Source organism: Leptodactylus fuscus, chromosome 6, assembly GCF_031893055.1.
Source record: "Leptodactylus fuscus isolate aLepFus1 chromosome 6, aLepFus1.hap2, whole genome shotgun sequence".
Classification (NCBI taxonomy): Eukaryota; Metazoa; Chordata; class Amphibia; order Anura; family Leptodactylidae; genus Leptodactylus; species Leptodactylus fuscus.
In genome coordinates, this window is record NC_134270.1 from 73786333 (window position 1) to 73812166 (window position 25834).

The following is a 25834-nucleotide window of genomic DNA, read 5'->3' on the forward strand; positions in this document are numbered from 1 at the left end:
CAAGTGTATGAACAGTATGTTGTTGGGAGGCATTGACTCCAAGCAGAGTGCACAGCTATTATCCATACACAATCTGCTCCCCTATTGCTACACTCCCACACGCTGCTCACAGATTGGAATGTGACAGGTTCTCTTTAATTCGTACCAGTATGGCTCTGAAATGCGTTTTGTCAGGCATTATTCATTAATGTTCTTCTCCTATAAGCAGCTTCAATGTTTATATTCTTACAAGGAGATGCCATCAATAGTGACCACTGTTTGTTTCCTGGGGCCACAGAGACACCGTGTACTCCTGAAAGCCACTCAGGCAAATAACGCTTGAAATTGAATTTGGATGTTTTTTCTTGTGGTTCACTCTCAGGTTTCTGTGTTTGTAACCGTCACCATTCACTTTAATGCTAAAAAGAAGACGGATTCTTTATTTTGTCGTCTTTGTTTATTTATCAAATGGAGGATAAAGTCTACAGGATTTATATATATCCAGGATTTTATCTTCTGTGTATAACAATAACAATGCAGAAGAAAGCTTCTAATTCTTTTTAACATTAGAGTGAATGGTGACAAATAACAAAGGGAAGATACTCCATCGGCATCCATCAATCTAGTCTATTTTTCAGTCTTTTGTTCTAATGTTATGTCAGATCAGAACAACAGACTAAAACAACACAGTGTGAAAGTTGCCTAAGCCAGTCCCCTACTCCGTCACGGGATTAGTTTATGATGCAATATAGGCACTGACACATGGATGTGGTGGAAGTATTGGGTTTAGGGTAGCCCTGTCTCTGTTATTAGAGTCAAGTACCCATTTCACAAAATGTCATGCAGAATCGAATTCTTGGTTTTGCCCTTATATACCTGGATCGGTGAATCATCATTTATTCTTGGATTGTTTTAATCATTTGTCTTTCAGTTTTTCTATTGCTTTAGGCCTCTGGTTAAATAACTATCATGGTGAAAATCACTTAATTGTCTTTAAATCATATCTGTCATGGCTTTGTTTTTCTTACCTGCAGTATAAACATGTTTCCTTGACAGAAGCAGTGTATTTCTTGTCTTAGCCTTGTCTGTTCCACCCACAGTATATGTTTTACCCAGCTGTGAAGTCTGAGCTGAGCTGCGCACATAAATCTGTCACCCGTGTGTTCTTCATTAAATATATATATATACATTTTTACCCGAGACTGGTGGCAGGTATTGTACAGTCCTCCACACCTATAATATATTAACATATAACCAATGCAGAGCTGAGACAACAAATGCAGATTCAGAAAATTATCACATGGTTATCACAAAGATTAATGTATTTTAAGGTCTTGTCATATTTGGCATACGTTTCCTGAAATCACAGCGAAAAATTGATTTTGCAGCAATTTTGGAAAACATGCTGCAAACCCGCAGCATAACCATACTTTGTGTATAAACCCTAATGCCTTAGTCACACAAATGCCTTATTCAACATCCATCACACAGCCATTTTGAGAAAACATTGATTTTTAACGTGTCTATTCACATCTGTTGTTTGTTTTTTTTTACCATTTTTAACGGCAGTGAAAAAACTGACCCATGCTTTGACAGACCCAAACAAATCATTGGATCTGTTTTTATCGGAAGAAAAACAAATTGACGTCCATTAAAAACTGATCTGTGGTTTGGGTAAAAAAGAAAGAACAATGAAACTCATCGGCTATATTCACCATTATTATCACCATGTTGTATTTACAAGGGAACATAGGACACATAACAAAAGTTAAAAGTTGGACATTTTCCATTTTATCTGAAAAAATAAACTTATTTATAAATTGATGGCAGCAACAAATCTGAAAATAGTACGAAGTCATGTCTACCATTGTGTAGCATCCCATCTTCTTTTTACAACCGTCAGTAAACATTTAGGAAGTAAGAAGAGCAATTGCTTGAGTTGTGTGTGAGGAATATAGTTGTTATCTTTAGGATTTTAGATGCTTAAAGGGATATTCCCATTTTTGCAAATATAAGTAATTAAACATTTTGCAGAGTTTTAAAGATTTTCTCTACATATCTTGTGGTCACAGTCTGTTTTCTTGATCGGTTGCCAGTGGATATGACCATGAATGCAGGAACTTTCTAAGGTCAGAAAATCAGCCATGATTTCTTTATTGTGGCCGGGATATCTTCTGATACAGGTAGTGATAACCCAGCTACAATAAGAAAATCCTAGCTGGGTTCCTGACAAGACAAAGACCATAGAAAGTTTCTGCATTAGTGGTCGTAACCATTGGCAACCGATCAAGATAACAGACTGTCACCACTAAGACAGTTAGAGAAAATCTTTAAAACTTTGCAGAATTTTTAATTACTTATATTTTCAAAAATGTTATTTTTTAATTATCTACAAATATAGATTATTATTATTATTGTTTATTTATATAGCAGCATTAATTCCATGGTGCTTTACATTTAGATATGATTATGTACATGGGAATACCCCTTTAAGGCTGGGGCCCCACATTGCAGAAATGCAGCTTTTTTTTGTTGCAGAGTTTGCTGCGACGTTTTGAGCCAAAGTCAGGAGTGGATTGAGCAGAAGGGAAAAATATAAGAGGTTCCTATGTATTTCCCATTCCTTTTGAAGCCAATCTTGACTTTGGCTCAAAAAATGCAACTAAATCTGCAACAAGAGAAGCTGCATTTCTGCAATGTGAGGCCTTAGCCTAAGAGTCAGTGAACACAGAGTTTTTTGGCGCTGATTTTGACACTGAATCCGCTTCAAAATCAGCCTCCAAGGCTGAGGCGGATTTAGCGTCAAAATCAATGCCAAAAAACTCTGTGTGCACTGACCCTAAGAGCCCTACATCTTGTTTGCCTGATTTGTTTCATGCCACACATATATTCTATTGGTGAAAATCCGGGACTGAAGGCAGGCTAGTTCTGCAAAGCCATGCTGTTGTGATGGATGCAGTATGTGGTTTAGCAACTTGCTGAAATATACAAGAGACGTTCCATTAAAAAGATATTGTCTAGATGAGAACCTCTACATACTGCTTAGCATTGATAATGCGTTCATGATGTATAAGTTGCCCATGCCATAGGCACTAACGCTCTTCACTCCGTAGGACATGGTGTCTGAGGTTTCCATAAACCGTTTATGATTTTGACTCATCTGATCACAGGGCAGTTTTCCATTTTGTCCTTTTTAAATGAGCTTTACCCCACAGAAGACGACAGCATTTCTGGATTGTCTTGATATATGGCTTCTTATTTGCATGATACAGTTTCATGTTACATTTATTTGCATAGCGAGCTGTGTTCACAGACAATAGAAGTATTCCTGAGCTCATGCAGTGGTTTACGTTTGAGTCATGCCTGTTTTTAATGCATTTCTGTCTGAGGGCCCTTAGATCATGAGCATCCAGTAATGACCGGCGACTTTGTCCGTTGTGCACATGGTTTTCTCCAGATCCTCTGAATCTTTTGATATTGTGTTTGCAATTTTATGTTGAGGAACATTTTTCTGAAATTTTTCCATAATTTTCAGACCCAGTTTTTCACAGATTGGTGAATTTCTGCCCATGTTTGCTTGTGAGAGACTCTGCCTCTTAGGGTCCATTCACACGGAGTAAACGTATGCTCATTTTGGCAAAATACACGTTTAAAAATAAGACTTCCATTGACTTCAATGACATTTTTTTACACGTGTAACAAAACACATCAAGATACACGTCAAAGTACAGGTCAAAATACACGTGTAAAATGTCATTGAAGTCAATGGGAGTCTTATTTTTACATGTGTATTCTTTACACGTGTATTTTGCCAAAATGAGTGCACGTTTACTCCTTGTGAATGGACCCTAATTCTAACCCATCTTTCACATCTGCGTTTGGTAATCCGTTCAGAGAGTCCACATGGGGATCCTACCGAAGGGAATACCAAACGCATAGGCAAAAGCACACGGACTCCATAGACTATAATGGGGTCCGTGTACTTTCCGTGTGCTGCCCACACGAATCAAGTAGACATGAAAGTAGATCATGAAGCACTTTTCTGTCCGCATGTTCTGTGCAGACACCACACGGAGAGCACACAGACCCCATTATAGTCTATGGAGTCCGTGTGCTTTCACTGCACCCCGCTTGCCAGTGCGTTTGGTATTCCGTTCGGGGGGGGGGGGTCCCCATGCAGACTCCCTGAACGGATTACCAAACGCAGATGTGAACGAGGTGTAAGAAAGTCTTTCTGCTTCAATTATACCTATAGGGAAACCACTGGCATTTCCGTAGGTGTAATTGACATCCAGCGATTTTCAAAACCGCACATATTTTTCTGCAAGGTGTGAATGGGATTTGCTACGCACTGCGTGTTTTTCCACTGTGTTTCCACCAACGTGGGGTCCTGGCCTAACATGCTCTTTTTACGCACAGTCATCTGACAGCTACAATTGACCCTACAGCTGTTTTTCATTACATCCACTTACTTTTCTGGCCTTTGTTAGCCCTGTGTTTTTTTAATATCTATTGCTGTAATCAATGCAAAAGGTTCTATGTTCTATTGTGACATGGTTAAATGAGATTTTCAAGTAATTGCATTTTTGATTTCTTTACATTTTACACAGTGCCCCAACTTTTTTTGATTTTTCTGATTTGTTCCTAGAAATGACATTGGAGGAAATTTGAGGAATATGTTGTTGATATGGGTGCAGTTTTGGAAATCGCAGCATGTCAATTATATCTATGGAAATGCCAGCAGTTTCCCCATAGATATAACTGTAACAGAAAATCCACAGAAAAAAAAATCCAAATTTTCTGTTTAAAGCGCTATGGGAAGAAGCACAATGCGTTGCCACCACAGTTTTTCCCGCAGCACTTTTTGGCTGCGGGACGTCCTGTGGGGCCTTAACCTCAAAGAGGTTGTCCCAAACAGCCTCTGTGCATAGGACCGTTTAGGGATTCCATGCTTTGTGCTCCTCAGATGTGGACTATAAGACGCATCCAGGTTTTAGAGGAGAAAATAGGGAAAAAAAATTTTCAGGCAAAAAATGGTAAAATATTTAATGTATGGGAGCTGTAGTTTTGGAACAGCTGCAAGGCCACATTGACAGGTGACCCTGCAGCTGTACGGGGATGTATAGGGCGTTTTTTTTGTGGGGCCAGGTGTACTTTTTAGTTATACCATTTTGGGAAATGTGTATTGCTTAGATCACCTTTTATTTAAATCAGAGGCAAAACGGTGAGAAAAACCCGGCGGTTTAGCACTTTTGATTTTGACGTTCACTGTACATAAAAATATTATTAGACCGGGCATTTTCAGACACAGGGATACCATTTATATGTTTCACAGTAATGTTATACTTTTATATGTATTCTAGGGAAAGGAGGTGAACATTTATTTATTTATTTTTTTATTATATTTTTTTAAGTGGTTTTTTTTTTTTTTTTTACTATTTTATTATCCCCCGCCTAGGGGGCTTGAACCTGTAATCATTTGATTGCAAGTCCCATAGACGGCAATACAAGTGTATTGCCGTCTATGGGAGATTCTATACATTACTATCGCGGCATGTCATAGACCAGCCGCGATAGTAATATATATCTATGACAGGCCTGGGAGCCTTCATTAGGCTCCCGGCTGTCATCGGAACAGGTCGGCTCCTGTGGCCTCGCCGTGCAGGAGCCGGCCTGCATCACTAAAGGTATGGGGCCGGTGGGGACCGGCCCCGAGGCTAACTTTAAACTGCCGGGACCTGCGGAGGAGGAGCGGATTTGCAGCATGGCCGCGCTACTGCCACCGCTGGTTTTCTTCAGCGGCAGGATCGTGGCAATCTGCAGGCCCCGGCAGCTAAGACAGTCCCCGGCATCTGCTGTAATAGACCAGCGGATGCCGGGGAGTGTTTTAGCTGCCGGGGCCTGCAGTATTGTCACGCTCCTGCCGCTGCAGAAAACCAGCGGTGGCAGTAGCGCGGCCATGCTCCTCCCCCACATTCGGACTATAAAACGCACCTGTCACGTTCGTGTCAGAGTCCAGACACAGATTCCAGGCTGCAGATTGCACCGCTAAGGAGACAGGGGAAGGAGACTATCCCTGGCACTACGGTGGCTAGCTAGGCCCTGCCTACGGGTGGTGGTCAGCTGTCTCCAAGCTAACCTTGGCCCCGACGACTCCTGGCTCTCTAGCACGAAGACCTGACAGACAGACAGGGCAAGAGCTGCAAGAAGCTAGGGACTGGGGATTCTAGGGTGGTGACCCCTGCAGAAATAAAGGTGCAGCTGCGGACAAACAAACAGGACGGGAGGTGCTGGACAACTGACACGCAGCACAACAAAGTACAAAACAAGAGGAATGAGGAGAGGGACAGTGGAGAGGTGAGGAAAGGGTAAACACAAGACTGGGGTAAAATAAACTGGAACCCACCTCAAACAACCAGACAGTGCCAAACAAACAGACGTGAAGGGCAGAGTAGAAGTGTGGAGGGAAAAACCAACTCACACACAAACAACACTCAAACTCCTTTCTAGTCTGTAAGCACAAGCAGAACACCCCTCCTCCCTCCTCCCAAGAATTCTAAGTTGGGACCATGAAAACCGGCAACTGGTGAGACAGCCCTCTGCCTAATAAAGGCCCCAGCCTCCTTCCATGGGATAATGGAAATACATAACACCTGAGGTTACACTTATAACCCCAAGTGTGTTCAGAAGACCAGAACACCATGTACACACTGATGGCTCAATGGTAGGGAACCCACCAGCAGATCACAGAAGCCCGGATTGAATCTCCGACAGAAACATACACCAACACACGCACGCAATCAGGTCATGACAGCACCCTCATTTTCCTCCGAAATTTGGGGGGGGGAAAGTGCGTCTTATAGTCCGAAAAATACGATCTTACGATTCGATTACATCTTATGAGACTAAAGCATCTGACAAGACTGGACTAAAATATGATAAGGAAATTTAATTGTTCCCCAGATCAATATTAGTGATATAGGGGCCTTTAATAGAAGCAGAAACAAACTTGTGTAGTCACAAACCAATATACAAATCATGCTGGAGAAGGTATTTTTTCTATGCTATTATTGCTCCGAGTAGCAGTCCGCAGATTGTCCAAGCAGCCGATAGCTTCATGCTCTTTACACTTCAATTGGAGTCGTTCCTTAAGGTAGAGCAGTGTGGTGAGTGTGTTTTTGCATACAAACCAATAAAGCCATGCTGAGATGATCATCTTTTTATGAATATGGAAATAAGCCTACAAGTGCATTGAGGGCAAATCTGAATTGTTGAACAGCAAGTGCACAAGTGGTCTAGAATCACTGCCCAATGCAATCCCTCTGTGAACGACATTTACAGCTTGTGCCTGCGTCTGTATGAAACTTTGATGAATTGGGCCCTCATGTGGTTCACTTGTAGGCTAATTTACTTATCTATAAGGTTGGGGCCCCACATGGCGTAAACATAGTGGTTTCGCCGTGGTGAAAATGCTGCGGTAAGAAACTGTTAGCATTTTACAGTCTAGCGAATCCCATCCACTCATTGTAGAAAAATATGCGCAGTGGAAATGCTGCAATCTCCAAAGACATCGAAGTTTTGTAAATAGCAACTTGCCAATTATACCTATGGAAACACTGGCGGTTTCTTTATAGTTAGCAGAAAGTCTGAAGAGGAAACCCCGGCAGACTTTCATGAAAGGCGATGTGGGAAAAACCACAATACATTGCCACTATGTTTTTTCCCGCAGCACTTTTTTGCTACATGGGGCCTTAGCTTAACCACATGAGGACCGCCGTACGTAAATTTACGGCCTCATGTGCTGGTACCTAAAGACCGGACTATTGCCGAAATACGTCCGGCCTTTAGGTACCTTTCTGGCGGGGGGAGGGGTGCGGGGGGGACAGGGGTTAGGTGTTACTAACACCTAACCCCTTCCTCCATAACGTCCAGTCGGAACTGAGTCCGACTGGACGTGTTAACCCTTTCGATCGCGCCGTCAAACATCGCGGCGCGATCGAAAGGGATCCGCCGACAGGTTAACCCGATCGGCACCCCCCGCGGCGAGATCGGGGGGTGCCGATGTCAGTACAAGGTAGTCTGGGGTCTGGCCAGTGACCCCAGACTACCGGAGCCCCCACATACCTGGTGATCCTGCCAGGCGGTGGAGGAAGTGAGCGATGTGTCTCACTTCCTCTGCAGCTTACAGGACACGAGCAGGCTCATGTCCTGCTCGTGTCCTGTCTGCTACTGTGCTGAATCAGCTGATGCTTTCATCAAAGCATCAACTGATTCAAGTGTCCTAAAGGGACACATGAAAAAGTTAAAAAAAAAGTTAAAAAAAAAAATAAATAAAGTGTATGAAAAAAGTAATAAAGTTCTAAAGTCCAAAAATCCCTTTTTTCTATACAAAATGAATTATATAAAAAAAAGCACTAAAAATTAAAAAAAGCAATGCATATTTGGTACCGCCGCGTCCGTAACAACCTGTACAATAAAACTGAAATAATATTTAATGTACATGGTGAACGTCGGAAAAAAAAAAACGGAAAAAACTCGCCGGAAATAATGATTTTTTGCCATCTCATCCTACAAAATATGCTATAAAAAGTGATCAAAAAGTCATATTCACCCCACAACAGTGCCAATAAAAAGCGCACATTTTCCCGCAAAAAATAAGCCCTCAACCAACACTGTCAACCGAAAAATAAAAATGTTACGCCTCTCAGAAGATGGCGATGCAAAAATCACTGATTTATGTCCCCAAATGTGTTTTTGTTCTGCAGACTTAGTATCGCATAAAAAAATAACATAAATGAGGTATCGCCGTAACCGTACCGACCCGCAGAATACAGGCCACATGTTACTTATGCTGTACGCTGCATGGCGAAAAATTTAAAATGTAAAACTCTATTCAGGATTGATTTTTTTTTTTTTTAATCCAGCAAGAAAGAGTTAATAAAATGTAATCAGTAAGTTGTAGGCACCCAAAGATGGTGCCATTACAAAATGCATCTCATCCTGCAAACAACAAGCCCTTATATGGCCATGTCACCAGAAAAATAAAGAAATTATAGCATCTAGCAATGTCAAGGCAAAACCCCCCAAAAATTGCCAAATTATTAGAACACAACTGGCTGCGTCAGGAAGGGAATATATAAGCTGTGCGAGCGAATATCAGGGGACACCCCAGATTTACAGCTTATGAGCGAAAAAACACCAGAAGTGACGCCCAAAGTGACCCCCAGAGTAACTCCACCAATCATAGGAGCTACTGGGACATAGTAGGGAATTTGGTGTCTGCAATGTTCTCCGCACAGCTTATATATTCCCTCTTCGCCATCCGCTGTGCAGTCACGTCCGGATACTAATACTCACTACACCCCCTGATAAATTCTTTGAGGGGTGCAGTTTTCAAAATGGGGTCACTCCTTTGGGGAATCCACTTTTCTGGTACCTTACAGGCTCTACAAACATGACATGGCGTCCAGATACCAAACATCAAAATCTGTACTCCAAAAGCCGCATCGCGCTCCTTCGCTTCTGCGCCCTGCTGTGCGCCCAAACTGCAGTTTATGACACATGTATGACACTGGTGTACCCGTTATATCGGACGTAATGTCATATGTGAGTATAAACTGATATTAGGGCACAGCTGGACGCAAAAGGGAAGAAGGGTTATTGGGTTTTTGGAGCACAGACGGTTTGGTTTTTGGATGCCATGACACTTTTGTAGATCTGAAACGCCAGTAAAGTGGAATCCCCTGATATGTGACCTTATTTTGGAAACTACACCCCTGAAGGATTTCTCCAGGGGTACAGAGAGCATTTTTAACCCCCAAGTGTTGCTATAACTTATTATCCATAAATGAATACGAAGCTGATTGTGAGAGGTGAAAATGACAATTTTTCCAGGAATCCGTCATTTCAGTGCGTAATATGTTGTGCCCGGCTTGTATCAGAGATGAACGCTCTAAAAGCTGTTGTGCCCAGGATACCCGCTTACCAGTTTTTGGAGTGTCTATGCTGACATAAGTTGGGCACAACATATCGGGCACTAAAATGGCGAATCTCTGGAAATTTTTCATTTTTAACTTCTCATTATCAGCTGTGATTTCATTTCTGGAAACTAAATAAATGCAACACTCAGGGGTTAAAAATGCTTGCTACACCACTTGATAAATCCCATGAGTGGGCTAGTGTCCAAAATGGGGTGACATGTCTGCGGATTCCACTTTATTGGCAATTCAGGGGCTTTGCAAAAGTGGCATGGTGTCCTAAAACCAAACTGTGCTCCAAAAACCAAAATAGCGCTCCTTCCCTTCTGTGCCCGGTTGTGCCCAAACAGCCATTTATACCCACATATGGCATTAAGTCCGTTATCCGGGGTACACCAGTGTCATACATGTGGGCATACACCGCTATTTGGGTACCCAGCAGGGCGCAGATGTGAAGGAGCGATATGTGCTTTTGGAGTGCAGATTTATATTCTTTGTTTTTGGACACCACATCACATTTGCAGAGGCCCTAAAATTGTCCCTACAAAATGGGGTCACTTCTTGGTGAATTCCAGTTTACTGTCACCTGTGTAGTTTCTAAAATGGGGTCACAATGGGGGGTTTCCATTGTATTGATACTTTAGGGGCTCAGCTAATGCGACATGGCACCTGAGAACTATTCCAGCCACATCTGCTTTCTAAAAGCCAAATAACGCTCTTTCCATTCTGAGCCCCACCGTATACCCATACAGCAGATTATGGCCACATATGGGGTATTGCCGTGTTAAGAAGAAATTGTGTAACAAACTCTGGGGGGCTTTTAATTCTTCAGCTACTTGCAAAATTAAAAATATGGCGCTAAATGGACGATTAATTGGAAAAAAAAGTAATTTTTCATTTTTACGTCCCATTGTTAATAAAATCTGTGAATCAGCTGTGAGGCCAAAATTCTCACCAAACCCCTAGATAAATTCTATGAGGGGTGTAGTTTCCAAAATGGGGTCACTTTTAGGGGGTTTCCACTTTATTGGTACACTAGGGGCTCTGCAAATGCGACATGGCACCTGAAAAATATTCCAGCAAAATCTGCCCTTCAAAAGCCAAATAGCGCTCTTTCCATTCTGAGCCCCGCCATGTTCCCATACAGTAGATTATGGCCACATATGGGGCATTTCTGTGTTCAGGAGAAATTGTGTAACGAACTTTAGGGAGCTTTTTTTCCTTTATCCTCTTGTGAAAATGAAAAATTTGGGGCTAAATTGACAGTTTGTTGGAAAAAAAGTAAATTTTCATTTTCATGTCCCAATGTTAATAAAATCTGTGAAACAGCTGTAGGGTCAAAATGCTCACTCTACCCTTTGATATGTTCTGTGGGGGGTGTAGTTTCCCAAATGGGGTCACTTTTAGGGGGTTTCCACTGTATTGGTACTCTAGGGGCTCTGCAAATGCGACATGGCACCTAAAAATTATTCCAGCTAAATCTGCCATCCAAAAGCAAAATAGCGCTCCTTCCATTCTGAGCCCCGCCATGTTCCCATACAGCAGAATATGGCCACATATGGGGTATTGCCGTGTTCAGGATAAATTGTTTAACAAACTTTGGGGGGCTTTTACTCCTTTAACCCCTTGTGAAAATGAAAACTTTGGGGATAAAGTGACATTTTAGTAATTTTTCTTTTACACATTCCAATGTTAGTAAAATCTGTGAAACAACTGTACGGTCTAAATGCTGACTATACCCCTTGATGAATTCTGTGAGGGGTGTAGATTCTAAAATGGGGTCACTTTTGGGGGGTTTCCATTGTTTTGGTACACTAAGGGCTCTGCAAATGTGACATGGTGCCTGAAAATTATTCCAGCAAAATCTGCTGTTCAAACACCCAGTGTCACTCCTTCCCTTTCGTGCACTGCCGTGTGCCCAAAAATCAGTTTACACCCACATGTGGGGTATTTCTGTGCACGGGAGAAATTGCATAACAAAATGTGAGATGCATTTTCTCCTTTAACCCTTTGTGAATGTGTTAATTTTAGGTCTAAATGAATGTATTAGTGAAAAAAAATGAAATGTCTAAATTTGACCTCCATATTATTTTTATTCTTATGAAATGCTTAAAGGGTTAACAAACATCCCAAATGCTGTTTTGAATAATTTGAGGGGTGTAGTTTTGAAAATGGGGTGATTTATGGGGGTTTCTATTATATAGGCCTTTATAATTCCTTTCAGAACTGAAGTGTTCCCTAAAAAATTAGTTTGAGGAATTTTCTTGTAAATCTGGAAAATTGCTGTTACACTTGTAAGCCTTGTAACATCCAAAATGAATTAAAAGACGATCAAAAGATGATGCCGATATAAAGCAGAGATATGGGAGATAATATTTATTCATGTATTTGGATGGTATGACTATCTGCCTGAAAAGCAGAGAATTTCACATTTTGAAAATTGCAATTTTTTCCAAATTTCCATCAAATTTGCTAGTTTTTTTATAAATAAATACAAAAATATTGATTAGTGTTTACCACTAACATGAAGTATAATGTGTTACGAAAAAACAATTTCAAAATCACTTGTGTAAGTTAAAGCGTCTCAAAGTTATTGCCATTTAAAGTGACACATGTCAGTTTTGAAAAAAGAGGCCCGGTCCTTAATGTACTTCTGGGCCTGGTCCTTAACCGGTTAAAATAGTTATTTTCTTTATATAACTTCATCGGTTTGTGATCACAAAGTTATGTTTCTGCACCTACTAAAGGCCCCTAAACAATTGGTTTGGGATGCATTTTGGACCTGCCAGATTCCATAAGAATGTTTCAAGACATTTGATTAAACTTTTCTCCTGGAAGAGGCCCTCATGTGAACCAACCTTAGCCAATAAGAGAAGCTGAAACAGTTCAGATGGCCCCATTTTATATTTTACTATGACATCCATTACTAAAATATAGGGCACTCATGTGTCATGTGTATACAGCCTGTATACAGCTTCATTCAGACTAACAATTCCATTCCATTTATAATGTGTGCCTTAAGGTCTGATGGTTTATCATGCTTTCTTGCTGCATAAAGCCATGTGACCTTCCCACTACCATGAGGCCAGCCGAACATATCTAAGGTCATGTGACCTAAGCACCTGCAAGGTGACTCTTGTCTATGTGAATTAGTTAAACAGCATCTGCCGCTGAATGAGTGAAAAGAATAAAGAAATCTCCTTTTGTCTCACACTTGGCTATGATCTTTCAACAGATTTTGTTCCAAGATTGCAAGAAACTTTTAATGCAGCGGAGATGAAAGCAAAGTTTTGTTTGCTCATTTTACTATTAGAGGGATTTGCTGCCCCTGATAACAAGTGAATAAGAGGTGTGTAAACAGAGCTATGGATCATTCAGGGAGGAAAGCCTTGCCCCTTTCTGCAGCACATGTCTTTCACACAGGAGTCTGGCATGTAAGTTGTATGTTATCTTTGGTACACCCATCTCTTTCACCTGTAAAATATACACCACCATTCCAGTAGTCTCATAACTTGTTTCTTATTTATGTATCCAATACATCTAAAAAGAAAAAATGAGGCAGATTTTCATATAGTATTGATTGAAAATACACTACTCAATATTAAAATTGCAACATCAAGAAGGAAAAGTCTTAAGCTGGGTTCACATGTGGATTTTTCGACAGGATTTTGCCGCAGAATCCGCCTCAAAATACCGCCTCCCATTGAATTCAATGGGTTCCTTTTTCCCTCGAGCGGGAACAAACCGACATGCCTTTGCTTGACGTGCATTCTGCGTCGAAATCCGCCGCAGCATCTGCGGCGCGACACCTCCCTCCCGACTAGGCCCATTCATTTGGGTCTAGTCCGAAGCGGAATGCAGCATGCAGCTAGCCATTTTTTGGACCGGATTCTGAGGCGGCCTCCATCTCAAAATCCGGTCCAAAATCCCTGTGTGAATCCGGCTTAAGAATGATGGAAATCACGGGGGTTAGTATTGTTGATGTTTTTACCGGAAACGGGGAAACAAAACATCACTGGAAAATCAGAAAATGTGCCCCGGCAATCTAGGTAAATATAGATTTTTGGTAACCTAAGTAATTAGAAGGTAGGTGGGGGGAGGGGTGTTTATTTTAGATTAGAATTATGAATTTATCCCAGACAACTCCTTTAATATTGAGGCTGGTCATAATGTAGCGAATCTCCCATAGACTGCAGTACAGTTGTACTGGATTGCAGGTTCAAGCCCCCTAGGGTTAATGGCTGTCTGAGAAATGTTATGCCAGGCTGAATACACTTGGATACACAAATAATCAAGATTGACTGCTGGCAACTCTATTGCAATTTGATGATGTTCCAGGTGTGCTTCATGGGAGACAAGTCCAGAGAGGCAGGTCGTGGTAGCAAATTTAGGCCGCATAGGCTGCTCACAGTAGCACAAGCAACATGCGAGCTACTGTTGGCCTTGAAAAATGGCTCCTGGGACACTTTGGAGAAATGACCATACCACTGGTTCCACGACCAAATCAATGTAACCCCAAGCTGTTAGTGTACATGAAATGAAGACAAGAGTGGTCCAACTACCACACATTATACCACCACATACCATAATCCTGGGAGTGACCAGTGTAAAGTTTCCTTGTGAAGGTTCTCTTAATGGCATTGTCTATGTGGTCTCAAGAGCAATCTACAGCTGTCATTACATCAGAAACAAAAGCAGGTCTCATCACTAAAGAAGAAAGATCTCCAATACAGCCTCCATTGCTGCCTTGCTTTGCAATATGATAGACCTTAAGAGCAGCTCATTTGTGTAGTCCAATGTTGTGTAAATACCTTCTGCTGGTTTGTGTTGACACTATTGCCACCCTAAGCTTGGGATGTGACATCCAATTTCACTTGCAGTACAGAATGGATCACTATGCGCTATTTTTCTAAGCAGACGATCCAATCAAATCACCTTTGCGTACCTCTTGCTTTTGTTCCAGTTGGTCATTGGTCTCCCAACCATCCCAACTTGAACATTGAACAGTGCTGACATCTGGGCCTAGGCCTGTAGCAATTTGCGAGTGGTAAACCAAGGTCTCTCAGTTCAAGGATTCTGTCCCTCTCAATTTGTGACAAGTAGCGATAACTGGCAAGTTGAAAAACAGGAGACATCACAGTTATCCCAGGCCGCTTGATCCAATTTTTTAAGTTTCAGGTTTCTTATGGCTAAAAACTTTGCTTTTGATCTGGCTTTTATGCCACATGCCACAGATTAGTGTTAGGTGCTTGAAAATGTTATCATTTGCATATTTTAGGGACTCCTGGTATTTCTTGATTTAAGTTTGTCCTTCTTGGTGTTGCAATATCAGTGTTGAGAAGTGTACTCTATCATTTTGGGCATACAACTCCTATGCAGAGCTGTGTGTTTCCATGACTACAAACTATCAATATTTTAGTGGTAACTCATTTTTATATTATTTTTATGTTTTGCTAATTTTGACTTCTTCTAAAAGCCATAACTTTTTCATGACATGACCCAAAGGGGCAGTTCACACGGCCGCAAAATTACAGGCGTAAAATAATGCGTGTTATACGATCGTAATCCCCATTGAAATCAATGGGATCTTTTTTGAGCGCGGAAACTCTGACACGCGTATATGTGCCAGATTGCGCGCCAGTTTACTCCGTGTGAACTGCCCCAAAAACAGCATTTCAAGAAGTGATTTTGCAACAATAGTTAATATGTATTGGTTTTTATTCAATTTTTTTTTTTTTTTTTTTTACCTAGGATGACTTTTGATATTTTAAATATATTCAAACTTTTTTAAAAAAATTTATTCCCACTGGTTGGACTAAACTACAGTCTGTATTCATCTGATCTATTGTCATTTATTATGGTCATCCGCCCTGTTATTATTCTGATGACATTTGCTAATATTTAGGGTGAGACGTCTGGAAGAACAGTGCCAGTGTGCTGCAAAAAATGTCCACGAGAACACCCTTTAGCACATCATTATACCCTTTGTCTTGTGATAAGAGCCTGAAATATGCTACCATGGCCCATTTTTGGGTGTGACAGGCACATAAAATGTCCAAGTCATCTTTGAATTGACTGCTATCCACTGGGACCAGAAGACATTTTTTTGGGAGCCTCGCGGGCATTGAGGAACAGTTGGTAACTATGATGATGATACAGTGACAATGATGGCAGATCCTGGGACCTTAATCAAACCCCCTGCTGCCATGGTACTACCGATTGTAGCATAAGTCAGTTGGGGGAATCCCTTAGAAGTTGACTGTAAGATCTAAAGGAATAAGTGCCTCAAATCAAAGTTTCTTGGGCACTTCAGCAGGGTGTCAATGGTCAAGATGGCTGCTACCATCTTCAAAATGGAATAGTGCAAGGTGCTTTATATTCATAGGATATGTCATAAATACTTTACAGTTGCGGGTACTACTTTTGGATCTAGAATAAGTTCCCGTAAGTGAATGAAGAGGGGCTGTGCGTATGTGCACCATTTATTTATATTTATGGAAACAGCCAAAGCTGCCACTCACTATTTATTTTCAGGAACAGACAGAGCCTTGAGCTAGATGTGTAACCTGTATCCATTTGGTATTTATCATATATAATATGGATATACAGTAGTCATAAATACTGAGATGGATATACCCCTTTAAGTATACAACTGTCATGAAGATAGCATTGAAGTCAGAGATAGAATATATTAGATTCCGGTTTTCTTTTGTTGGGAACCTTTGGAGAATGCAAGTGGCAATCTAATTGTTATTCCGTTTAGAGAATAATCTTCCGCACTGTTAGTGTATTTTAACAGGCGCTTTGTATTGTCAAGTCTGACCAAATGCTAGCTTTTTCTGAACCGAATCCAGATGCATTTTATAGGGTTTCATACACCACATTCATCTGCTTTTACTACAGTATTGCCAACTATGTTCCATCTGGCTAACTGCAGGCATGAATATATGGATTATAGATGTGGTAATTTGATAAGTGAATTGGAGTTGTGTGCGGCCACTTAAACAGTAATTTCACAAATACACCAGAATGATATAGTGTTTCACCATGTTTACACACAAGTACGGTATATGTTCACATGATGCAGTTTTGTATTTGCATGTAATAGTGTAGTTATTTAGTATGGTAGTCTCTGTTCCTGGTTATTGTGTTCCTGTTGTGTTTTATTAGCAGCAGAAACAATCCATGTGCCACCATATGGCACCTTCATAAGGCCAGGTAATGCATGGTTGTTCTCTCCTAGAAGCAGTGCTGTTTAGAGATGCCATGTTTGTTCTAACAAATTTCATATGCATCTGACAAAAAACTTCATGCTTCCATAAAATAATTGTATAATGGATACATCTAGGGTCCATCAGTAAAATTAATTCCAGGCACTCACAGTACAGCTACATGCAGATGTTCCTGCCCCACATTTGCAAATTCTTCAAACTAAAAAAATCCATATTTTTTTATTAGGGCTTATTCAAATATCCCCTTTTAGGAAATGAAAAAAAAAAAAAAAAGCTTTATCTGGTGTTCCAGAAATGATGAAAACCTGGTTAACCACTGACTGCACATTACCCAAAGATTGGCAGGATTGTGTGCTGTCCTAACACATCCACTAAAAGCGAATGTGTGAATAGATATTTAACATGGTGCCTATTCCTTGCCTTGGACAGTAAGCCCTACATTGCAAAGACTGTCGACAGCTGGTGACCTGTGGTGATTTCTTCAGATGAGTCACTCAGTTTTGGGACGTATCTGCGGAGGCACTCTCACTCTGCAGAATTTTCCCGACTGAGGCTAAGGCTCTTCTTTCTTCTACCTAATCCACTTCTAGCTTTGGCTCATAAAACCGCAAGAAAATCTGCAACAAAAAAAACTGCATTTCCGCAACGTGGGGCTTTAGCCTTAGGCGGGAATGCATCACGGTCCTTCCCACAGCGCTTCAAACAGAAAGTTCGCTGATTTTTCCTCCGCGGACTTTGTTACAAAAGCCACCAGCGTTTCCATAGATATAATTGACATGCTGCGATTTCTCCAGCATGCATCGAAGAGCTGTACTCTATCAGTAGCTCTAAATATGGGCATGGGATTTGCATGAATGCCATCCACTTTGCAGTTACTGTATAACACGATTTTCAGCCATGGGCAAATCGCGGTGTTTCCAGCCCGTGGGGCCCTGCCTTCAGAGGTTTCCTCAAAATGAGTTTTATGACCAATAAGACTGTGGTCACACCAGTGTTGGGGAACCATTTGGGGACTGCAAGCAGGACTTCTCTCTTCACCAATTTGGAGTGGAAACCCAGCGGACCCATTATAGTTTATGTAATCTATGGGTTTCCAAGGGTAACCACTTTTTAAACGAATAGGGTTTCTGTTTTTCTGGTCCTCAAGTGGACCCGAAGAACCGAAACCCCAACACTAATGTGAAACTAGCATCAATAGGATAGGTGACAAAAAAAAAAAAAAAATAGATAGTGGAGGTCCAACCATTGGGTATATGTGGCCACTCCCGATTGATCTATGGCCCATCCCTACAACCTCCAGTAAATCTAGTTGACTCTGGTCAAGTAATTTATAATCTCTCCCTTCCTTTCTTTGGTGATTCGATGTTTCCAGGCACTGACAAAGGTAAACTGTTTAAACAATATAAACCTGTTGGATTTCTCCAGCACACATGGTTCACGTTAATGATGTCTTACATTAAACACACAAAAAATAAGAGTGCAGCAAGCCAGCTCTGCAGCCATAACAGAATGTAATTATATCAAGATCCCAGCTTCCTGCTGGACGTGCTCTCTGCAGTCATAGCAGGATCTCACAACCATCATGAGTTAACCTGTTTTCTGCCAACTTGGGCTTTACAAGGCTTAGCCTGTTTATAAGAGATCAAGGCAGTAATTTGATGTGTTTTTATTCTTAACCTAGTCCCTCTGGATGATGGCTGCTGCACATAAAAACCTGCTGCAGCTAGGATCTGTACTCCATTGTTAAGTGTTGGGGTCTCAAAATGGCAACTCTTCAAAATACAGGCCTTGTTTAGATATATTCCCAGAAGTATGGAATCGTAGAGCTGTACTCTATCAGTAGCTCTAAATATGGGTTGCTATGGTGCTGTTCATGCTGTATCCTTATATATCCTCATGCCTTGTTTACGTTATTGTTATCATTTTGCTTTAAAGGATTATGCACGAGTAGATAAATAAGCATGTATCCTCCTTTGTCACCCATGGAGATCCCACATCTCCGATATTTCATAATAGAAATGATTAAAACAACTAAGGCTTTATTTACACGGCTGAGTGCTGTGCAGGAAGTCTCTATGGGGCCATACGGAGACTCTGCTGCTGCGTACTAGAAATGCAAAGTGCTTATGAGATACTATGAATGAAGCATGCCATGACGTAAAATCAGAAGCAGTAATGAGGCCCCATAGAAATATGAGTGCAATTATAACCCCTACAAATTGGAGGTTGTAAGCAGCCATAATACAGTTTTATGCAAAAGGTTGAATTACCTGGTCAGATTCTTGTATTTTCCCAATCAGGCGACTATGAAGATAACTAAAGGTGTTGTTCATAATTCTAGAAAAGAGAAAGATAGTAGGCATCATAGTTTCCATTTAAAGAAAAAAAAGCTCTGTCTGGCAATTGGTGCCCTTCAATATATATATACTGTATATATTTTTTAACAAATTCACACATTGTTTGAAGTCACGTTTTGAATATCACAAACGCCTTATGCAGTAATACAGGGGCACCTAATATATCTACTGGAGACAGAATCCTGCTTGCTGTAGGTTAAAATGTAAGGAGTAAGCAAATAGTTAACATTCACAAGAAGAGCCACATGAATGACATAGTGCCATAGTTAGACAGATTGAGCTATGATGGGTACAACAGCTCACTTACAGTAAGTTAACCATGCCATTTAAAACAGCTGGAGGCCCAGCTACAAGAAGAACCTATCCCCAGGGGCAGCAACTCCATGTCAGCAAGCCAACAAAGCAGCAGCTGGGTGGCATGGTTCTTATCAGTACTATCAGCGTTAGAATAGAGACAGGCGGGTCCCGATCTGTTCTTCAGTCCCCATGTGAGGATTAACCTGAGCCTGGGGTGGAATTACAGAAGTCTATTTGATCTGTGCCGGAGGAGCGTGCTCAGGTTCTTGGCCAGGGACCAAGCTGGTGTGGATGAAAGCAATGCGATCTCTTCCGAGTCTGTGTCTATGTGCAAGTGTGTATCGGTTTCTTCATATCACAGGAGGGAAGATAATTTGAAACATACGTACTGTTTTCACCAAGTCTCCTAGACTCAAGAGATGTCCAGATCAAAAGCACATCCGAAACGTTCCTACATCTCCACACGTGCTTCTTTTTCATGTACTATAAATATTTCAGTGCCTTTCTGCAATGCTCCATGGATCGTGCTTCAGCAGGTAAATGTTATGGCTACAGACAGAACCATGTAGTGTTGAAGCTCTTTGGATGAGCACAGCTCATTGGAGAGCCTTGCCCAGAAGGTGACTTTGTCACTGACCATGTCCCATTTAGGGGCCACCAGCAAACACCAAACAGTTGTTAAGATAACAAAACAAAAGGGCCCTGCTACAGCTTGTAATCTAAAAGAGATGGGAGGGGTGACCTCAGGGGTGTAGTTATTTTCAGGGGCAGAGGTTTCAAATCTCTGGTTAAAATGTTTTGAATGCCACTTGCAATAAGTGACTTGTCTGCACCACCCTCACCACTTTCTGCAAAGGAGATGTGTTGAGGGTGTACTGTGGGTGGGACCATTGGCTCCACCAGATTTATCATGCTTACGTCAGTTTTCTGGCATAAATACTGATTGAAATCTACGCTAGCCAAGATCTTTGTAGATTTCGGTGTACAGACTGTGCCTAAACTATGACAAGGCCTACACATCCTCAGGCAAATTTTGACTCAGCACAGAGAGCAAATCCCCCCCAAAGTATTAGTATGTTGTTCTTATATGTACAAAGGAAGAAAATGCTGCATGGTCAGGCCAAACGATGTGATGTGATAGTATAGTAACAGAGGTAAAGACAAGAGTTTGGGTTAAGCGTAGATCATAGTGGGTTACAGTCATATCTATCTTCTTCATGAACCAATTCTAAAAATAACTAATACTTTTATCTGCTCATTCTTTCATTATTTCCTTTGACAGATACAATGAGTTTCTCATATATTCTTCTATGTTAATGTCAACATCAACAGCATTTTGTACATTATTCTTTTCATTCCATTTATTAACAGCATACGGTATTACAGTTATGTGGGGTATCTGCTTTACTGTTAAATTGTGCAGTTGCCAATAGCAACTCATAGTTAACTATAGTGCTGTGGGTAACAGCCTGGAGCACTGCACTTCGATTGGCTGCCTTGACCGACAGGGACAGGCAGAGATCCCAAAATCTTACCTGGCCCTGTATTCTTGAACTTTGCAGTATCTGTGTTTACGCACTACACTCACTCCGGCCTGGTGAGTGTAAGAGGTGGTTATGGTCAAAAAAATTTCATTTGCATAAGTGCTAATTGATAAACATGTCTTTTCAATGGAGGACCGAATTTCAAAAAGAAGATCATTACATTCAGATGTTTACTACCATTTACTTATTCCTGGTAACTGACTTCCTTTAAGAGTAGCCATATTGGATGACATCTACTTTTCCCATAATTACTCATTATTTCTTTTTATTAATGAGAGTTGAAGACTGCTCAAGGAAATGTTCTTCAGGCTAAAGCCCCGCGTTGCGGAATCGTAGTTTTTTTGTAACGTGGGGTCTTGGCCTAAAACATCACAGAGGCAGCAGCTTTCATATAGGGAAAGGTAGGAAAAACCTATTGCTATTACTACTTGGCATATTGCCATGAAGGGAGTATTTCAGAAATCCTCCCTTCTCACTCTATAGCTTTCCCCCATCTGTATCTCAGGATTAACTGGCTTACGGATATATATACTACAGAGCTGCATAGCAGGTCAAGACCCAGCAATTCCAGTCAAGTATGGATTTGACTTAATTGTTGTGTAAATTAACCAACTATGTGAAGAAGAAGAAATCTGAGGAGAATTTCTCCCTCTTCTCTGAAGTTCTGTTTCTATGAGTGTTGACAAAGGAACTTGCTAAATGTCAACTTTTATATCTAAACTACTAGAAAATTGTACCTATTAAAGTTTTACAATTTACTGCTTCCGAGAAAATATCAGTTATACACAGGTGGACAATTGTGATGACAAATAAATGACTCCACATAACAGGAAACTTTGCTGTCATTTGTCTGGTCACAAATTCCTATAGCTTTCTGAAGTTTCTTTTTCCTTTCTTGGTGTATTTATTGAATTATGTTAAAGCTGACACTAAAGCTAATCTAGGTTTCATTGGCAACTGTAATCTACTGTACCATGTTATTAGATGGCTATGGTAAGAAGGGGTGAATGCCTCACACTGAATATATAATATAGTTGTTCAGGAATAGAAAAACATTGCTACTTTCTTCCAAAAACAGCACCACTTCTGTTCATGGATTCATCTAGTATTGCAGCTCAGCTTCATTGAAGTGAATGTGACTAAGCTGTAATACCAGAACTTGTAGATGAGTATGATGCTGTTTTTTATATTATTGGGATCGTGGATAACTCATTAAGGCTACGGCTCTACATAGTAAACCACAGCTAAAAACACTGCAGGGAAAAAATGTAGAGCTGCAGCACCCTAGCACAGACCGTATACAGTGGATGGTACTTTCTCCTACTGGCACTGTCTCTTGTATAGTTTCCGGCACACCCCCATATTAGATGAGGAGAGCTCTTTAGTATGAAATCTGTCAGGGGCCTAAAAACCAATTTAGGTTAAGACCCCATGTAGCAAAACACAGCAAAAAACTGCTGTGGAAAAAAGCATTGTATTTTTGCTGCATTTTTCTCTGCTGTTTATATCTCTATGAAATCTATAGGGAAAACCCAGCGTTTCCGCAGCTAAAATTGACATGCTTTGCCTTTTGAGAATGTAGATTCTCTGTAGCTGTTTTTTTTTTTTTTTTTTTTTTGCAATGTGTGGATGGTATTAACCAGAATCTCAGTCACTATGCTGATCCTTTAAAACACTGTTTTTCCACGGCCTAAGGGCCCCTTCACACGGAGGATACGCTGGCTGATTTTGAACGTGTAAGCGTTCTGAATCAGCAGCGTTTAAAACAGATCCCATTGCTTTCTATGGGAGCCGGCATACGTGTGCTCCCCATAGAAATGAATGGGCTGCTTTTTCCCATTCATTTCACGTATGCCGGCTCCCATAGAAAGTAATGGGCCTGTTTTAAACGCTGCTGATTCGGAAAGTTTACACGTTCAAAATCAGCCAGCGTATCCTCCGTGTGAAGGGGCCCTTAGCTTTCACTTAAGTAATTTAATGCACTCATGTACTAACGTTAGATATCGACTTTCCTTCCATTACTTCTTTGCTGCATTCTTGAAATGTCTTTCAAAGAATCCTTTACAAAATTTTACTGAAACATTTGTGGCACTACTATCAGTAAAGCGATGGTCATATACCAGTTCTCTTGGCTGTCCATTGAACTGTAGTTAAAAGGGTGGTCGGTCCTTAAACATCAATTTACAATTTATAAAGTCATAAGAAAGAACTGCCAGACACGACCCCGGGGCACATACAAGGATCCACTGGGTTATGTGCATCCATGAAAATCTGGAGAAATATTTGCTCTGTCTTTGTGGAAGCAATGCTAAATTAGACAGGAGGTCCACTGTTCCTCAATGGTCTACAGTATATGAGAAACTTTGCATAAAACTAGCATAAGGATATTGTCCATGGTGAGCTCCATGCTGGAGAACAACTCCCATCCTATGTATGAGACCGTTATAGCACTGGGCAGTACTGTCAGTGACCGACTGCTTCACCCCAAGTGTGAGAAGGAGCGCTATCAGAGATCCTTCCTCCCAACTGCTTTCAGGCTGTATAATCAACATCAGGCTAAGTGGAGATCACTCCGCACAGAGAACTAAATGATCCTGAGTCTTTTTTCTTCCTAGTTGCTATGACTCCTGGTATCTTTTCTATCTGCTATTCTGAGCTTGTATGTGTTCTTTTTTGTAATATATTACTGTATTATCCATGCTGCTGTAACACACTGAATTTCCCTATGGTGGGACTATTAAAAGATTATCTTATTTTATCTTATCTTATACATGAGAGCCTATAGATTATGTGTGTCTCTGTACAACTATACACTGGCATAAGCCTGAGGCATCTGTCCGAGGTATCTGTCAGGATATTCTCTCAATGTATAGCCCCAATGTACACTGCACATGCACCTTAAGTCAGAATTTAGAATACTGTAAGCCACAATGATATTACATAATGAAATTCTACTATATCTTGGATGTCCACATATTTGTTAGCATTTCTTACATCAAAATGAACGTATTAGAGGATTTGTAATATGTGTCTAATAATATATGAGTATTGAGATGTGATTATAGGAGAAACGACCTTACTCTATATATGTTGTGTATATAAAGTTCATGATGTATGACTATATTCTCTTCTCTTTTACAGTTGTTTGAGGTGGATTAAGTAATGCTCCTCCGCCTTTATGTCATGGTGATCTCATACCTTTGTGCCATCAAAGCTGCCCCCTTACAAAACCAGACCACTGATTTGGATTATGGCCCTAAGAATTCATCCAACTCCACAGACCAACCACAGAACTTCTTTAATTTTACTGAAGGACTACATGATGGTTATTTTCCAGATTTAGCAACCACGTATCCTGACATGGCTGGTAAAGAGTGGAACCTTTATTCCCCAAGAGTGGCCCTCACTAGTAGTGAGCCCTCAGGACCCCCTCTTTTGTTTTTGGCAGAAGAGATGATTTCACATTCAGAACCAGCCAATAGGACTTCTCGGGTGAAAAGGGCACAGGGGTCAGATGCAATCAGTCCATCTCGAAGAGGAGAGCTTTCTGTGTGTGATACCAGGCATATATGGGTGACTGACAAGAGGTCAGCTGTTGATATACATGGTAAGACTGTCACTATCCTATCTGAAATTCAGACACTCACAGGACCACTAAAGCAGTACTTTTTTGAGACCAAGTGTAACCCCGAAGGAGGTACCACCAATGGTTGTCGTGGGGTAGATAAAAGACAGTGGTTATCAGAATGCAAACAAAAGCAGTCTTATGTAAGAGCATTGACCATGGATGAAAAGCTTGTGGGCTGGCGCTGGATTCGGATTGATACAGCATGTGTTTGCACACTGTTGAGCAGAAGAGGAAGGACGTAAAATTGGAGAGGGCAGACGGTTGTCCTCTTCATGGTTTACTGTGGTTAGGGAAATGGAATGGAGCTCCTGTTGTTTTCCTTAAGCTGTTTACAATATGGCATAATGGCCTACATCACACATTCCTGGAGTCATGCCACAAACACGCTATGTTTGGGGGATGGAAGCGTCATGAACGACAGCTGTCATCAGGAGTGGTTTAACTTTACCATGTTCGGAAGGAGCACAAAACTGGATACAAAAAGAAACCATACGGATCTCAGTACACATAGGATGGGACAAAATTGTCACCCCTCCGTGCTTTCTAAATTTAGTGCCTTTTCATTCTGAATTTGCGCAGTTTTGTGAAGAACTAAACTGAATTTTATCACAAATGATAAGAAATGACCCGCGGACAATCTATGTGTTCCCTGTATGACTACACTATGGAAACCTTACATGAATAATGCTGAACTGCCGGATATTATAAATGAAAAATTTATTTGGATTTGATGAATAATTTTGTAGACATGGAGAATGTGTGTTTATTTTTTTCTGCCCACACGTACCTGGCAGGTGATATTGTAAGCTATTATAAATTG

General features: G+C 40.9%; 1 protein-coding gene across 1 annotated transcript in view; it reads left to right on the plus strand.

Moving 5' to 3' along the window:
- LOC142210813 (neurotrophin-4-like) overlaps positions 1-25300 on the plus strand; it is a 79009-nt gene extending 53709 nt beyond the window's left edge. The window contains exon 2 of the mRNA XM_075280252.1: positions 24528-25300. Coding sequence (XP_075136353.1) covers positions 24549-25256 — 708 coding nt within the window. The 5' untranslated portion in view covers positions 24528-24548 and the 3' untranslated portion in view covers positions 25257-25300. The remainder of the gene's footprint in view (positions 1-24527) is intronic.
- Positions 25301-25834: the final 534 nt, after the last annotated feature.